Raw genomic sequence first — 16,205 nt, 5'->3', positions numbered from 1 at the left:
CAGAACTGAAAATGTGTAAATGTTTTGAGCTGATGTTTTGCTCTTTCAGTGTCAGTTCAAATAATAATGCTTTACGGGTTATTTGAGTGTGTTAGATAGTGTTTTAAATAGCGCTACTTAAAGAGCTGTACAACCATCCACCCGTCATTACACTGGGCGGAGCTTTGGCGCCCTCTGGTGTTGTAAAACAGGAAGTCCGGATCGCTTGGTAGATCCGGTCTTCCTCAGCCAACCAGGAAAGAGGGCTTGTCGGGATCTGGACTGAGGCGGATGAGACCAGAAACCTTTGTTCTGTCTCCTCTCGCTCCTCGCCGTTAAACAGCAGCCTGTCAATGCTTCCGGACAAACTGCTCGCGGTTCTGTGAGTGGGATACCTCAGAAGGATGCTCTCTGAATGAGACATCAGCAGCTACTATTGACTCGGTTTTTCATATTTTTCCTGCTCGCTACAGCCCGAGGGGGACGTCTGCTCGTGTTGTTCCTGTCAGCTGCTAAATGGAAATAAAACGGGGATCTGATCAAGGTGCGTGCAATGAAAACCCGCGTTTTAGTGATCTCTGTGATCAGTGAGTTTACTCTGACCTCAAAATAATTCTGTATACACACTGTAGGGTTTCTATGCATGCTAACCTGATCCACGGTGAACTGTAGCGGTCTGTGCTGTCTTATGTGTATCCCGCCACCAGGGACCGAGCTCCTGTAGTTAGCCTAGTCCTGGTCGAGGTTGTAGTTCTTCTGAGCTTCCTTCATCAGAAATGCAATGGCTGCTCGGCGGATGTGAGTTTGTTTACAGCCTGATGGATGCTGTTGTCAGGGCACCTGGCGGGGCACCTCTGTCCTGTCAGTGTTTCAGCAGACACTTTGCCAATATAAATCAAATTCACTCATGCAAAGAGTGCTCTCTGCCAGCATGCAGTGTCAGGTGCTGTTAGCACAGTTAGCTGATAGTGAGGCAAAGTAGTGAGTAAACTGCCCCTTGTTTAAACAACAACATTGAGCTTAAAATATTGAAAACTGCCTCTACCTGTGTCTTGCCAAATATAAGAGTTTGTTTCCTTTTCCCCATGCAACATAATCATAGCCAACCTCTGAACATGTGTTGATGCATGTTAGAGAACCTACATTATGTAGCCATCATCCTTTTTTAAATGTAGCGTCAAAGCTGAATAATTCTCTTCCACTAGCAGTGGAGCAGAATGAGTGGTCATTCTAGATTCTCTAAAACAGAAAATAAAATGTTGTGATATTATTACAACATTTATGTTCCGGAAGTGGCTTCTTATCTCACCATCTCCTCCAGCTGATGGGGTGTTATCACTAAACCATATGAGAAATGGTTGATTTAAATAAATACTAGGGGATCGTGTCTGTTTGTTTATTATTGGCAAAAGTTAAATGAATCTGTATATGTTCAAAATCATTATTTTTTAGAAACAGTATAAGGTCATATTGCCCAGTACTATGTGTTTTTAAGGGAAATTAACTATAAACGTGTAATGCAACCAATGGAGGTGTCTTATGTTTACCTGCTCACTGGGTCACCTGTGCTGTTTACTCCTGTTGTCCATCAGGTTGGTTTTAAACACTCTCTTGTGCTGAACAATGCAGAATTGCCTGTTATAATCCTCATTATAACAGGCTGAATGAGACAAGTTTGGAATGGATGAAGTGTTGATAACATCTCTGACTCCCCCCCCCCCCCCCCCCCCCCCCCAGGTAATGGTCTCCCAGCCCACTATGTGCGCCTCCTGGCCCCGCCCCTGCAGCTCCTGTCAGCCGCAGTGTGGCAAGTAGTGCAGCAGGGACATGTGGACCGCTATGGGATGCTGGAGGAGTTTGTTACCATGGTGACGGAACTGGTCCCAGAGCTGATGAGCTACAGTCAGAGGGCTCAGCTCATCCTGGGCCTCAGGGCCAGGGTCAGTAACAAGCACTGTTCAAAACATACACACACACACATGCTGATTTTGCTTGTTTGTTTGTTGTTGGAAAAAAATCCAAAACTCTAAGTGGAAAAAAAACTTACTTAGGAATAGAGGCAGCAGATGAACAGCAACTCCAAGTAACTCTGCCAGAGGAGATATGTTTTTGTAAACAGAGTCTGGTGGCGTTAAGGAGATCATAAAAACACAATGCGTACACCTTAAATCATCTTAAATAAGCTGTAACTCATGTCTGTGTCTCCAAACTGAATCCTGCCGACCACATAGTTGTCTATAAGACACTGACTATGGATGAATACCTCTTACATCTCCACTTAGAACAAACCAAATATATTTTACTATTTACAAAATGGAAAAAGAGAGCAAAGATAAAACTAAGTTCTCCATTAGCTGTAGTCAAGTGTTTCTCACGGTGTGTGTGTGTGTGTGTGTGTGTGTGTGTGTGTGTGTGTGTGTGTGTGTGTGTGGTGTGTGTGTGTGTGTGTGTGTGTGTGTGTGTGTGTGTGTGTGTGTGTGTGTGTGTGTGTGTGTGTGTGTGTGTGTGTGTGTGTGTGTGGTGTGTGTGTGTGTGTGTGTGTGTGTGTGTGTGTGTGTGTGTGTGTGTGTGTGTGTGTGTGTGTGTGTGTGTGTGTGTGTGTGTGTGTGTGTGTGTGTGTGTGTGTGTGTGTGTGTGTGTGTGTGTGTGTGTGTGCAGCTGGTTCTGGAGATGTGTCGGGGTGAGCACCCAGTGGACATGCAGAACATTCAGCCCCATCTGGACAGAATTAAAGCCCCCGTCAGCACTGCCAAGGATCACCATGTAAGTAAACTGTCACTGGAACACACATCTGTTTTCTCTCTGGTGTGGATGTGTATGGGTCACTTAGGATTGATTGAGGGTCCTGACTTTTGGGTTGTTTAAACCTGGTTGTTTAAACCTGCTAAAACCAAGAGCACACAGTTGGTTAGGGGGATTTGATGTGAATATAGTTGAGATGGGATAAAGTTATGTTTTCAGTTCCTTTGATTTGAGCCTTCTTGTGTTCATATTGCTGTGTACAGGTAACCATCAACCAGGTGGAGGAATCTGAGGTCAACTTTGTGGAGTTGGTGCATTCATTACTGGAGGATCCGTCGGAAAGAACTTATTTTTTCCAGGTGAGACAGCACTCACTTTTGTTTCAGGGTATTTCCTTAGATGGTTGAGAACATTTCACCGGTTACAATGAAACAGTCTTGCAGTTAGATGCAATAAAGGAGCAGTATGAATTGAAAGAACCCTTCTCATTTTTATTTGCCTCTTATGCAGTTTTCATGTCCTATATACATTACGAGAGGGATGTGTATAACAGAGGTGCACATTAACATAGAGTGGAACAATCCAGCAAGGTTTATAACAGACAAACAAAAACATTTATTTGATTAGGAGCAGTGTTGGGGTAGAGATCGAAATGCTGTTTCTCACAATACAAATAGAAATATCAAAAAAATATATATATTCATATAAGTACTGTATATATTCATACATACACTCCTGTACACCCACTTATATATTTATATATATATTTATACCCATCCATAATCAAACATAGACACATATAGGTATACAAAGAGAGAGAGTTCAGCATCCTGACAGCCTGGTGAAAAAAAGCATTTTTTAGTCTGGTGGAGCTCGATTGGAGGCTGTGCTGTGGTGGACCCAGCATCCCGCAATGCTGAGTGCTTTGCGAGTGAGGCGGGTGTTGTAGAGGTCCAGGAGTGATGGGAGTGAGGCACCAATGATCCTCTCAGCAGTGTTCACGATGGGAGTGAGGCACCGAGGATCCTCTCAGCTGTGTTCAGGTTCGATGCTGTGCAGCTTCCGAACCACACCGTGATGCAGCTGCTGAGGATGCTCTCGATGGCGCCTCGGTAGAAGGAGAGCATGATGGGGGGGGGGAAGCTCCTGCTCTCTTTAGTTTGCGGACGAAGTAGAGGCGCTGCTGGGCGGTAGTCATTGAAGCAGAATGGAGATGACTACTTCGGCACTGGTAAGATGGTGGTCTCTTTGAAGCACGAGGGAACAACAGCCTGGCTCAGGGAGACGTTGAAGATGTCTGTGAGGACATCTGTGATCTCAGCTGTGCAGTCTTTCAACAGGAATGTTGTAAAAAAGAAAGGAAAGCTTTTCAGGTGTTAATCCTTAACAGTGTGCTCCTCACACTAACTGGGGTTGTGTTCTGCAACTAGTTAGGAGACCAAGTAACCTTTTCTCTTGGTGGTAAAACTCTGAATCAGCTCATTGTTAACTCTATAAAGTGTGGCTGTGTCTGTCGTACATAAGAAACCCATTCTCACCAAATCTCTTCACTAGTAGGCGAAGAGAGAAAGTCATTTCTAATATCTAGTCATATCTAATGAGTCATTTTTAACAACCTGGTTGCAATTCATAATTCAATGCAAATAATTTGTGGTAGATCCCTATACAAAATCAAATTCCCTGTAAATGGTGAGCTTAATAAATAATCTGAATAGTACAATTAAAACAACCTTTACACAGACAAGATAATCTATTTATACTCGGGTTGTCTTGATTGCATTATATAGATTCAGAACAAAGGAGAACCATTCCCTATTCTTTCAATTAGTGTCATCCTATCTGAATATCTCTGAAGGTGAGGTCAGTCCCAACGACAACTCTTAAAATGTCCTTCTCTCTCATTTGCAGAAAATCTTCCCCGTCTACTTTGGCTCAAAGTACGATGCTGCACTTGAGATGCTGGTGTGGGAGTTCATATCCAGACTGGAGGAGTTGCTGCCAGTTCCAGACTTCACACAGGTACTCCAGCTTTATTAACCAACGACATGATGGATAATGTTCTGCCAGCAGTTCATTTAAAAATGTACACCCAAAGGGTAATGCTAAGACCTACGTTATTACATTACATTGCATTTAGCTGACGCTTTTATCCAAAGCGACTTACAATAAGTGCATTCGACCAAGAAGACACAACCTTGAAGAAAACAGAATCATATAAGTACATCAGGTTTCATAGAGCCAAACATTTCAAGTGCTACTCAACTGGCTTTAGGTAAGCCAGTCCTTTATTAGTATAAAAGTGCTTCGTTAATAGTTCTATCGCTCGAAGTGGAGTCGAAAGAGATGAGTTTTCAGTCTGCGCCGGAAGATGTGCAAGCTATCTGCCGTCCTGATGTCAATGGGGAGCTCATTCCACCATCTTGGAGCCAGGATAGCAAACCAACGTGTTTTTGCTGATGGGAACTTGGGTCCCCCTCGCAGCGAGGGTGCAGCGAGCTGTTTGGCCGATGCAGAGCGTAGTGCACGTGCTGGGGTGTACAGTTTAACCATGTCTTGGATGTAGGAAGGGCCAGATCCATTTGCAGCATGGTAAGCAAGTACCAGTGTCTTGGAGTGGATTCTAGCAGTTACCGGAAGCCAGTGAAGGGAGCGGAGGAGCGGAGTGGTGTGGGAGAATTTAGGAAGGTTGAAGACCAGGCGAGCCGCTGCATTCTGGATGAGCTGCAGAGGTCGGATGGCACATGCAGGTAGACCAGCCAGGAGGGAGTTGCAGTAGTCTAGGCGTGAGATGACGAGAGTCTGGACCAGAACCTGCGTCGCTTTCTGGGTCAGCTGGGGACGCATCCTCCTGATGTTGTAAAGCGTGCCATAATAATGTCACCTAATGTTATTGAGTTAAAATATTAATATTGTGGATTTCCAAGTTAACATTGATTGATATGACTGTGATTAAATCAGCATATACTTCTGCCAGGGGATGCCACCCTTCAAAATCTCCTGCCACCCTCTTGCCACCCCATGAATATTTGTCTAGATCCGCCCCTAATGATAAGTAATGTGTCCTGTTAATAATAGCAGTGTTCTGCTATTTAGAAATAATAGACCGTAGAATGCCGTAATTAACCAACCAGAGTCAAGGATTTGACAAAGCCATGTAATAAATAATAATAAATAAACTAGAAGTAATTTGAGTTACATAGTTCTTGAGAGTTAACTTCTGTTACCCCACTATTTATTTGTTTGTATGTCACCAACATATCTCATTAACTAATGGATGAATTGGAATGAAATATGCTGTGTACAAACTGTTTTAGTGACCCTCTGAGCTTTCCTCTGGTGCTTTAAGAACCACATTGCTGCTTGCACTATGCTTATGTAACAGGTCCCATTTGGACTTAAGGTCCTTTACACATCAAACTGACACCAAAGAACACGTCCCGACGGAACGTCGCCCCACTTCTCCTGCGTCTTGCCCATTTTTCGCACTGGAACACACCGCAAAGACTTCAGCCGACGGCCAAGTTGCACGTACGGACTGCGCATGCGTAAGTGGCAATAACTCTCCTTACCAGCAGGCGGCAGTAGTTTGTATTCGTCATTAAAAAGAGGCAACAACTGAAAGACAGACTGCTTGATAACCGAGAGAAGAAGAACAGACTGCGTGACAAACAACAAATAGCGTGTGCGTTCCATTTTCACTCTACAGCGAGAAGCTCATGGGGCTTTCCCGAACCTGTGTCGAGAGCTGGAGTTAAATGAAATCTCAGATTTGCCTTCTTAATAGTTTGTCTGGGTCCCTCACTTCCGTTTCGCTTCTTGTGCACTGATTCGCTAAGCTGAACAGCCAATCATAGTGATTTATTTGGCAGACGGCCTTTAGCCTCCCGATTCAACATGTCGAATCGGCGGCGGAAGGTGTCGGCACGGCCGAAAAGACACACCAATCTGAGTAGGGCGACACGACGCTCATCGACGGCCCGACATCTATCGACGCCAAAAATCGACTTGGTGTGTAAAGGCCCTGACACACCTACTCGATTTTGGGAGTCAGGCAGTCGGGCATTCGCTGCGCCCTACTCAGGTTGGTGTGTCCCGCACCGTCGTTGCTTTACGGCACATTTTCACACCTCCCGCGAACCAAAGAAATCACTCCGATTGGCTGTTGCCTCTTTGAATGACGAATACACACTACCGCTGCCTGCTGGTAAGGACAGTTATTGCCACTCGTCGACTCAAGTCTTTGCGGTGTGTTCGTAGGCGGGCGGCATAGGCGGGCGGCGTAGGCGGGCGGCGTAGGCGGGCGGCGTAGGCGGGCGGCGTAAGCGGGCGGCATAGGCGGGCGGCGTAGCCGACGCAGGCGACGTAGCGGACGTAAAGTTGGGACGCCTTCGGTACGCGTCCTTTGGTCTCAGGTTGGTGTGTAGTGGCCTTAAGGACCTTTAGGTTATATCCATATTGTGTTAACTGGCATCTGCAGCTCTACCTGGGGACGTTATCAGCCCCTGGGGGGGTCTGCACTCTGCATTACGTGCTCTACCTCATCCATCAGAATAAACCAAATGCAGCACAGAGGAGTGTATCACCAGGAAAAAAGCTCTGGCATTATTCCAAACTGAACTGCTTGTTTTTCCCAGCTGACTGAGGCACACAGACTCATCTGTCTGCACCACTGACCCAGAGACAGACACAGAGAGGGGGGAGTTAACATGGTTCAGGTGCAACACAGTGTCCCAGCAGGCTGCTCCATCCTCTCCCTCCTCTGTACCGAGCTGTGGCTAGTAAACAAAGTCAGACAGGATAGTGAATGCAGGATTACTAAAGCCTGTAACTTGATCTCTCCTCTCAGTTGGCTACTTTGCTCGGAGACTCTCCTTCCTTTCTAGACGACTGTTTACAATCCTTTTTCCCGCCGGAAGACATGAAGGCTGTACTTGAACACCACAGAAACCTTGGGCATTTTGGAGAGAAAGGTGAACAACAACCAGCCTTTGTTTAGTTTCTTAAAGCCTTTTCTTGTTTTGTGATTCGAACCTGGCTTGGGTCTGATTTTTATTTTTTATTTCCTAATTGTAGATCCTAGATTATTACCAATGGATGACTGCATCCTCTCCTCCCTGTCTCTGCCTCCTGGGTCCAAACATGTCATGAACACCACCTCGCCTGCTCACAGGGATTTACACTTCTCAGAGAGCAAAGGACGTTTTGACGCTCTCTTGAACACCAGCAGCCTGGAGAGGGCGAGCAGGAGGAGCTCTGAGACGGTGAGACAGAGCCTGAAGGACACCCGGCAGGTCAGAGGAGGGAGCGTCTCTCAGGAGAGGAAGCTGCAGAGCTCAGTCAGCGCTGACACCATCGACCTCACTGTGTCCGGGGAGACCGCGGCCACAGACCCAGCAGCCAATGACAACAGCCAAAGTTTGAGAGGAGGGCGGGTTCTCAGGAAGAGGAAGCTGAGCGGAGGCGCGGACATTCCCACTAAACAGCAAGCAGCGGCTTTCCTGTGAGATTACCACACGTTTGGTTCATTTTTAAAACACAAAGACATTACAGGGGGGTTAAAACCTCCTGGCTTTAGGGGTTGCCACTTAGGTTAGCACCAACATTAGATCAAATGTTTAATATGTCAAACCCGTTTGTTTTAAACCTGCAAACATAATGACATTCCCATTAGCCTCAGCTAATGCTAATCTTAGCTTGAAGGGCATGCCCATATTAAACACCATTCCACATTATTCAATTTTTGTTTAATGTCTTCTGCTCAGTTGTGTTGCTTCATGTGCTTCTTTTCATTATAATCTTCTAAAACACAATGTGTAACCAAAGCTTTGACTTAAAACATCCAAGTTTCCATCTCTTTTCATGACATAAACAACTATTTTGTTAAATCCCTCATTGAGATACACTTTGCATTAAAGAAAACGTTTTAAAGTAAAACATTTTGTTTTCCGAGCAGAAATTCATCAGTGGAAGGCGGGAATTCGGATGAATCTCCTCTAATCTCGATATGGGGAAAATACACAGGTTGGTACAGTTAATGTACCGATTAGTGGATATTTGTGTGTATCCGCCTTGACTCTAACTCTACCTGTTTCATTTTTAGACTCTTTGGAAGAGTCTCTCCCAGCTGTGACGGACTCAAAGGTTCCCTGGTCGGACGAGGAGACCCTCAATCTGCTGGACATCTGGGGGAATGACTCTGTGCAGCGGGCTCTAAAGGGCTGCTCTAAAAACCGTCACATTTTTACTCAGATCGCTCAGAAGATAGCAGAGAGAGGGTACCCAAGAACCGTGGAACAGTGCCAGACCAGGATTAAAAGACTGAAGAAGAGCTTCCGCAGGTTAGTGTTCAATCAACTTTCTGTCAAGTCATTGCAATCTGAACTCCCCTCCTTAGACCTTGGATGTAATTTTTGTTTTATTGAAACAAAAACCATGTTGCCTTTCTCCTTTTTCTGACACTAGAGGGAGCTCCAAGCTGGAGAATAAATTTTACGAGCTGCTGAAGAGGGTCCTGGGCTCCTCAGGCCCCTCAGCTGTCCCTCAGGTCACCTATGATGTGGAAGAGGTCATCGATGAAGACGAGTCCCGAGACGGAGAGGATGACCTGCAATTCCTCGGCCATACGAACCAACCGGAAATAGGTACATTCAGATAGTAGTAAAAAAAACTTTAATTATAATTTCCCGAAACAAATGTCCCGATTTCTGCCTGTTTTTTTCCGACTCTGAATATAATCAGTTTACTATCATATATAAAATCTGCAGGTTGATTCTCTCTCAATCTACAAATGTATTTTGTAATTTAAATCAAATAAAAGCATTATTAAAGATTTGTAGTGTATTTTATCTATATATGCATATACAAATCATAATCAAGATATTAATAAATGTCATGTTTTTACTTGACAGTCAATCATATTTCTGAAGGAACGAGAAGCGTTCCATGGACGGACGCTGAGACGCTGGGCCTCATCACCATGTGGGGCGAGGAGCAGATGCAGCAGGAGCTGAGGGGGACGCACCGGACCGGACACATGTTCCCCACCATATCAAACAAGATGGCCGCCCAGGGCTTCTCCCGAACACCGGAACAGTGCCAGAGGAGGCTGAAGAGGCTGAAGGCAAATTTCAGGCAATGCTACCAAAACAAGTATGTGAACTCGCAGAAAGAGGGTGATGGGAAAAGCCTGTGGTAATTGTTGAGTTACAGTGTTAATCTGCTCTCTTCTTATCCTTTGTTGAAGCCTGGAAGGACAGGAGCAAGTTCCCTTCAAGTTTTACAGTGAACTGGGAAGGATCTTAGTGAAGGACTTCCCTTCAGTGCCACAGCCGGAGGAAACAGCCGGAGAGCCTGAACACGACGACTTCCCCTCATTCTCCCATCAGGACATCGGTAAACTTCAATGTTCTGTCAAATAAAACATATTTTAGACAATAAATGGAACATTTTGTGTCACAACATCCTAACACTAAATGGATTGTCATTAATGAATAAGTTTTAATGATTTTATTGGCATGTTCTTTTCTTTTTGTGTCTCCTCAGAGTCTGCTGTGGGTGTTCAGGAAGACAGGAGGAAAGTCCCCTGGTCGGACAAAGAGACCATCATCCTTCTGGAGATCTGGGGAGACCCACAGGTAAACAGAAATAATGTAGATAGTTATGCCTGATAATAAGGCTGTACTGCCTTTTCAGAAATCATAGATACAGGCAGCGATTCAGAGATCCAGGCTAAACATTTGATCATAGAGGATGCTTTTTTACTTCTCTTTAAGTGGATCTCTTGATTGTCTCTGGAAACGGATGTGGCAAATGTTTGCTTTTTATGGGCTCGAGGAGAGGGGGAGACCCTGCGCTGTTGGCAGGAGAGCTGTAGGCTGCGGTTACCACTCGCAGATACAATACAATATCATTGAATTCATGTCTTGGCTTTTTTGTATTGATAAGTTGCTTCATTTGTTGTCTTTGCAACAGTAGCGCCAACATGAATACCACTTGAAACGATAGAGGGAAGAAAGTTGTTTATTGCCACTTTAAATATATATTTTGTATTGCCACCTTCATTAAGAATTTCCCCTACATTTAGGTCCAGCAGAGCATGAGACGCTACCCACACAACGGTCACATTTTCACGGAAATATCTGAGAAACTCGCGGCTAACGGCTACTCCCGCAGCGCAGGCCAGTGCCACACCAGGATCAAACGGCTGAAGGCTAACTACAGGCAGTGTCAGGAGAACATGAGGTAGGTGCTGCACAGATTCATGTCCCCGTCTGGACTGATGGTAGGACACATGTGTTAATACAACCTCCTCCTGTCTGTAGCTCATCTGGGACTGACAAAATCGACTTCAAGTTTTACGATCTGCTGGAACAAATCTTGGAGAAGCAACCGTCCACATCCTCCACCGTGGTAACAGACTCCATCGAAATATCTGAAGACTCTAATGTGGAATCGGTGACCGAAACAGGTAAAAAAATTCCCCCCATTTACTATCTGCAGGGGTTATTATGGCAGCATTACTGAAGAGGACACTCTTATGGACATATGTATCGGTTTAAAATGTAAATTAACAAAGAATGCTAGCATGTACGCTAACATGCAGATTATTAGATTATTTTGCAAGGACGCTGCTAACTCTTCATGTCAACAACTACAGTATATTTGTATGCTTTACAAAGACAAATCAAATGTCTTCACTTGTGAAATGGTGCATATACTCTATAAACTCTGTTTCTGCTGACAGATGGAGAAGCCAGCATGTCGACAGAGAAAGCTCCACCCAGCTTGTGGTCCGACGAGGAGACGCTGGCTCTGATCGAGGTCTGGGGCGACGAAGACGTCCAGAGAGCGCTGAGGGGATTCATCCACAACGGACACGTCTACGCCGACATTTCGGAGAGAATGCACAACCTCGGCTACTCCAAGAGCTCGGACCAGTGCCGCTGGAAAGTCAAGTCACTGAGGAACAACTTCCGACAGTGCTGCGAAAGGAAAAAGTAAGACCAAGTCACTTTATCAGTGTGCACATATAATCCAATACGACACTAATGGTTCATATTCACTTTCTATAGGTGTGGAAGAAGAATAGATTATAGATTCTACCCACAGCTTGAAGAAATCCTCGGACAGGAAGCAGGTCCTGTTGATGAGTATGAGGAAAAAGAGGAACAAGCAGACCAGGATCCAGGTCCAGATGGAGTGACCACAGCGTGGACGGAGCAGGAGACGGTGGCCCTCGTGGAGGTGTGGGCGGAAGACGACGTGCAGCACGGCCTGAAGACCTGCGTCCGCAACGGGCACATATTCGCTGACATATCGGAAAGAATGACCGCCGTGGGATGGCCGAGGACGGCGGAGCAGTGCCACTCCCGGATCAAGAGGTTGAAGAAGAGCTACAGGCGGTACTGCAACAGCTGGAGGTAAGTTAAAGGGTTGATTGATCGTCAGAAAATATAAGAGGCCCCGTTATGTTCTTTGGGGTGTTCCCTTCCCTGTAGTGTGTTATGTAGGTTTCTATGCATGTAATGGTCTGCAGAGGCTAAAATCTCTGTGTTGCCTCCAAAGGGAGTTCCTCTCCCACACACATTAAGACCAGTTTTACCCTGGCATGATTGACTTTTTCCAGAAGTGGAGCACGCACCACTGTGTTCCGATACTTCCACCTCCTGGCTCCGGTGCTCGGTGATGACTCTGTGAATGCTGATGTGGACAGTACTGCTGCTGACACCACCTTACAACCTCTTACAGACAATGATTCGGACATGGGTGGGTTCCAACATGATCAAACATCGGTATGATTGTGCAGATACTATGTCAGTTCAAAGCTGATTTAATCAAATTAATCTGTTCCTCCTCTTAGTGGAGCAGCCGTCCTCCAGCCAGCTCCTGGACCTGAGCAGGAAGACGCCCTGGTCGGACCAGGAGACCCGCACCCTGCTGGAGATCTGGGGGGAGGACAACGTGCAGCTCACCCTGAGGGGCTGCCTGAAGAACCGCCACGTGTTCGACTACATCTCTGAGAAGATGGGCGACGGAGGATACATAAGGTCCTCAGAGCAGTGCTACACCCGCATCAAGCGCCTTAAATACGGCTTCCTGCATGAAAAGTGAGTATTAACAAAACCCTTTTTCTCTTCTAAAGCCATTTCTAATTGTTAAAAAATTGCTAATATGTTATTGGTGTTGTCATTAATAGCCAGCATCGAGAGGTTATTTATGTTGTTAATTAACTCACCAACCAATCACGGAACAGAGCAAAACGTAAAACGACGTTACACTTTATTACTACTTTTAACCTTGACGAAGGCAGCGCTTACCAGATCCACACAGAGTAAACTGAAATGCCTTGTGGCACTTTTTAAATACAAATTAAAAGAGTTTATCGTTTCTCCTGTGTAACCCAGAGGAGAGGCTCATGTGATGACCAATAATGATGTTCAAATTTGCTCTCTCAGTTTGGAATTTGGAAAAACTGACACCTCCTTTCTTTAAATTCAGAGAGGATTATAAATTCTACAGTGAGATGGATGAAATCTTCAGGAGAGAGCTGAAAGTGGACGACTCAGTCGCAGACACGCAGGACACAGAGGAGCCGGAGGACTGCACTCAAAAGAAAGGTGAAACTTCACAAAAACATTTACATATTTTTTAACATGAAGTGAAAGGATCAAACAAGCCATATAGAGACTCAAAGAAATCCAAATCTACAACATGAGAGCTCCTACTCAAAAATCATTTTGATTGTAGAAGCAATATCTGTATAACTATGTCTTGAATGATAGGATACTTCTCTAATGATATCCCTATTCTTACTTTTTAAGAAGGGGTACAGTATAGTCCTCTGTGTTTTATTTTCCACAAAAATATTTGTAAGAAAACACTATGTTGCATTTAGGTGTAGGCAGTTTACTATGTTTCTCATCTTAATTCCTGTAAATTAAACAGGATGACAGATTTCTTTTAACAATGATGGAAAAATCTGAAAGCCGTCCGTCATTTTGACAGATTAGAACAAACTCAGAACAGCGCCAAAGTGTCCCCGCAGCGGGGCTCTGGTGTTATGCCGTGTTATGCATGCCTGCCCCAAAAGGAAATGATGTATATTGATCTCTGAGTTTCCTCTCTGCTAGCGGCCTCAGGTGCTCAGTGGGTGGCCGACAGCTCCAAGCTGCCCTGGAGCGACGGAGAGACGGAGGCTCTGCTGGACCTGTGGGGCAGCGAGGAGGTGCAGGAGACCCTGAAGGGCTGCACCAAGAACAAACACATCTTCATCCAGATCTCTGAGGTCATGGTCAGCCAGGGCTACATGCGCACCCCCGAACAGTGTCAGACCAGAATAAAGAGGCTGAGGGCCAACTTCAGACACTTCCTAGAGGGCAGGAAGTAAGTGTTCACGCTGCACGTCTAAACATCCATACTCTGAATACCTCACAACATTTGATCCACCCTGGCAACACCTTCCTTCTCCTTTTAACAATAAGATCTGTTTCCTGTTTCCAGAGGGGAAAAACAGGAGTGCAAGTTTTTTGAGCAGCTGGTGCAGATATTTGGAAGCAAATATGTATCGAACTCTGACCCCCTGACCGAGGACGCAGCCGAGGACGTAGGTAAGGAGTCAGCGTGCTTTACGTGGTCCGTCATGATAGTGTGAGGCAGTGGCTTTATTAACCTGATAATGTACAGGAAAAACCATCAATCAATCAAACTGTATTTATATAGCATCATTTATACACAACATGTTACATAAAGTGCTTCACAAACCAGAAACGATTACAACAAAAAATCATAATTGATAAAAACACACAACAGAAGTCAATAAACACAGTACTGAATAAAGACATTTAAAAATGTTGGATAAAATAAATAAAAACCAGTGGGCTATGATTTTGTTAGTCTCTGCCATGCAACAGGAATTATTCTATATTTATATATATATATACACGATTTTGTTTGCTCCTGTTAAAACCTCAGAGATCATGTCACACCGACTCTGGGGAGGTTTTATAATTGGTTTTTTTTACAGTCTCAGCCTCCATTTAAAGCTACAGACAGAGAATCAGCACTTTTGGAACAGAGCTGAAACAGAGGGGTTTATGTGATGCTACAATGATCTGTTTTGTGTTTCAGCCAATCAGAGACAGGTTCTGTATATAACTGAGACCTGTTATATATTGGTGAAAAAGAGTATAGTAGTAAACTGATTAACACATTATATCTCAATGTCCTAATCCATAAAAATGGTGTGAAGCGTCACATTGTGGTTTTACAGTCAGTTATGAATTTTTGTTTTGATTGAGTGTTTGTACAGATTATGCCTGTATAAGTTATACAGCATATTTTTGTTTTACTTTGTTTATTGGGTTTTACAATAATATACCGTTGTTACATCAGAGCATATATCAAATTAAGAAGACAGATGTTCAGTGTAAAAGACAAAATAAAAAGCAATACTACTGTACGGGGGCTAGCTCTTCCCCCTGTTTTTATGCTAAGCTAACTGGCTGCTAGCTCTAGCTAGTAACCAAATGATCTTCTCTAAATCTCAGCAATAAAGCAAATAATTTATTTCCAAAAAATTATTTTAAAAAAGGAAACTTTTAACTATAATTAATTAATGTTGAGATTCTCATAAGACAAATCTGAAATGCACTTTCTTCATTGGCAAACTCACTGCCTTACTCACTACTTGACAGTACAGTAGCTAAGTCATATTCTCAGTTTAATATTTAATGATTCACGTTTTCCTTTCCAGAGACCTGAAACTGTCTGTAATCGTGAAGTGAAATAATGAGGAAGACTGAGGAACATCCAGAAGTGAAGAGGACACTTGAGCAGAAGCTGGTGGTGTGCTGCTGTGCACAGATGACGTCTGCCTGTGTACACACTTCAAATACTTTGACATTCTTCATGCACACAGGTTCTGTGTGTGTGTGTTTGTGACTTTCCGTCCCTCCACCAGAGTGTCTTTATATTATTTATAACAGAGCCATGACACTAAAACCAAAAGCTCAGGGCTCAAGGGATGAAAATGAATCTGTGATCTTGACCTGGAGGGAGTCACACATCACGCTGGGCTCCTCCAGAGTTTTTCTTTTTGCTAGTATATAGTTATTTTGTACTTGAACTAAAATGAGCGTATGAAAGCACAGGCCAAGAGAAACAAACACAAGGCCTCTTTAGTGTAACCACATCTGCTTTTTGCTCTTTATTCAGGTCTCACTTCTGTCCGTGCCATTGTTTACACTTTTTGCAATCTGCAGTAAATGTTGAACTCATGAAGCTAATCCTTTTTCCTTATTTTTTACACGGTATAAGTTGATCTTGTCCGCAATTTCAATTATTTATTTAAATTATTGTTTAACTTTGTATTTCAAAAGTTTACTGCTACTTTAATTATGTTACTTTTCAAACGTTAATGAAGAACATTTTTCCACAAGCGTATCAAGGTTTTGTCAAACCAATTAAAGGAACTTGATTTTTTTTAA

General features: G+C 44.1%; 1 protein-coding gene across 2 annotated transcripts; it reads left to right on the top strand.

Annotated features, from left to right (window-relative positions):
• Window positions 1-228: 228 nt before the first annotated feature.
• On the top strand, window positions 229-16,205 carry zgc:113263 (uncharacterized protein LOC503753 homolog). Of its 2 annotated transcripts, XM_034210756.1 has the most exons (24): window positions 343-361; window positions 453-523; window positions 1,717-1,919; window positions 2,638-2,742; window positions 2,985-3,080; window positions 4,630-4,740; window positions 7,568-7,691; window positions 7,795-8,221; window positions 8,675-8,742; window positions 8,822-9,059; window positions 9,184-9,362; window positions 9,630-9,870; window positions 9,965-10,113; window positions 10,264-10,355; window positions 10,805-10,962; window positions 11,043-11,188; window positions 11,465-11,717; window positions 11,793-12,140; window positions 12,347-12,486; window positions 12,581-12,827; window positions 13,219-13,337; window positions 13,851-14,103; window positions 14,221-14,327; window positions 15,473-16,205. In XM_034210756.1, exons 2-24 carry the CDS (start codon window positions 496-498, stop codon window positions 15,478-15,480), a joined length of 3,840 nt encoding a protein of 1,279 aa, XP_034066647.1. In that variant the 5' UTR covers window positions 343-361; window positions 453-495; the 3' UTR covers window positions 15,481-16,205. The 2 variants fall into 2 exon arrangements, with proteins under 2 accessions (XP_034066646.1, XP_034066647.1); XM_034210755.1 differs by having other exon boundaries at window positions 229-523.

This window comes from Gymnodraco acuticeps, unplaced genomic scaffold (assembly GCF_902827175.1).
Source record: "Gymnodraco acuticeps unplaced genomic scaffold, fGymAcu1.1, whole genome shotgun sequence".
NCBI classification, from domain to species: domain Eukaryota; kingdom Metazoa; phylum Chordata; class Actinopteri; order Perciformes; family Bathydraconidae; genus Gymnodraco; species Gymnodraco acuticeps.
The sequence above is the reverse complement of the archived record's forward strand: the minus strand, read 5'-3'. Positions and strand labels throughout refer to the sequence as shown.

What these genes read in the sequence shown, in the direction of transcription:
- zgc:113263 (XM_034210755.1), top strand. Translation starts at nt 496, where the DNA reads ATGGAAATAAAACGGGGATCTGATCAAG. An exon ending in TCCTGGGCCTCAGGGCCAGG is followed by an intron (nt 1,920 to 2,637) that starts GTCAGTAACAAG and finishes GTGTGTGTGCAG; the next exon opens with CTGGTTCTGGAGATGTGTCG. An exon ending in CGGTACTGCAACAGCTGGAG is followed by an intron (nt 12,141 to 12,346) that starts GTAAGTTAAAGG and finishes GACTTTTTCCAG; the next exon opens with AAGTGGAGCACGCACCACTG.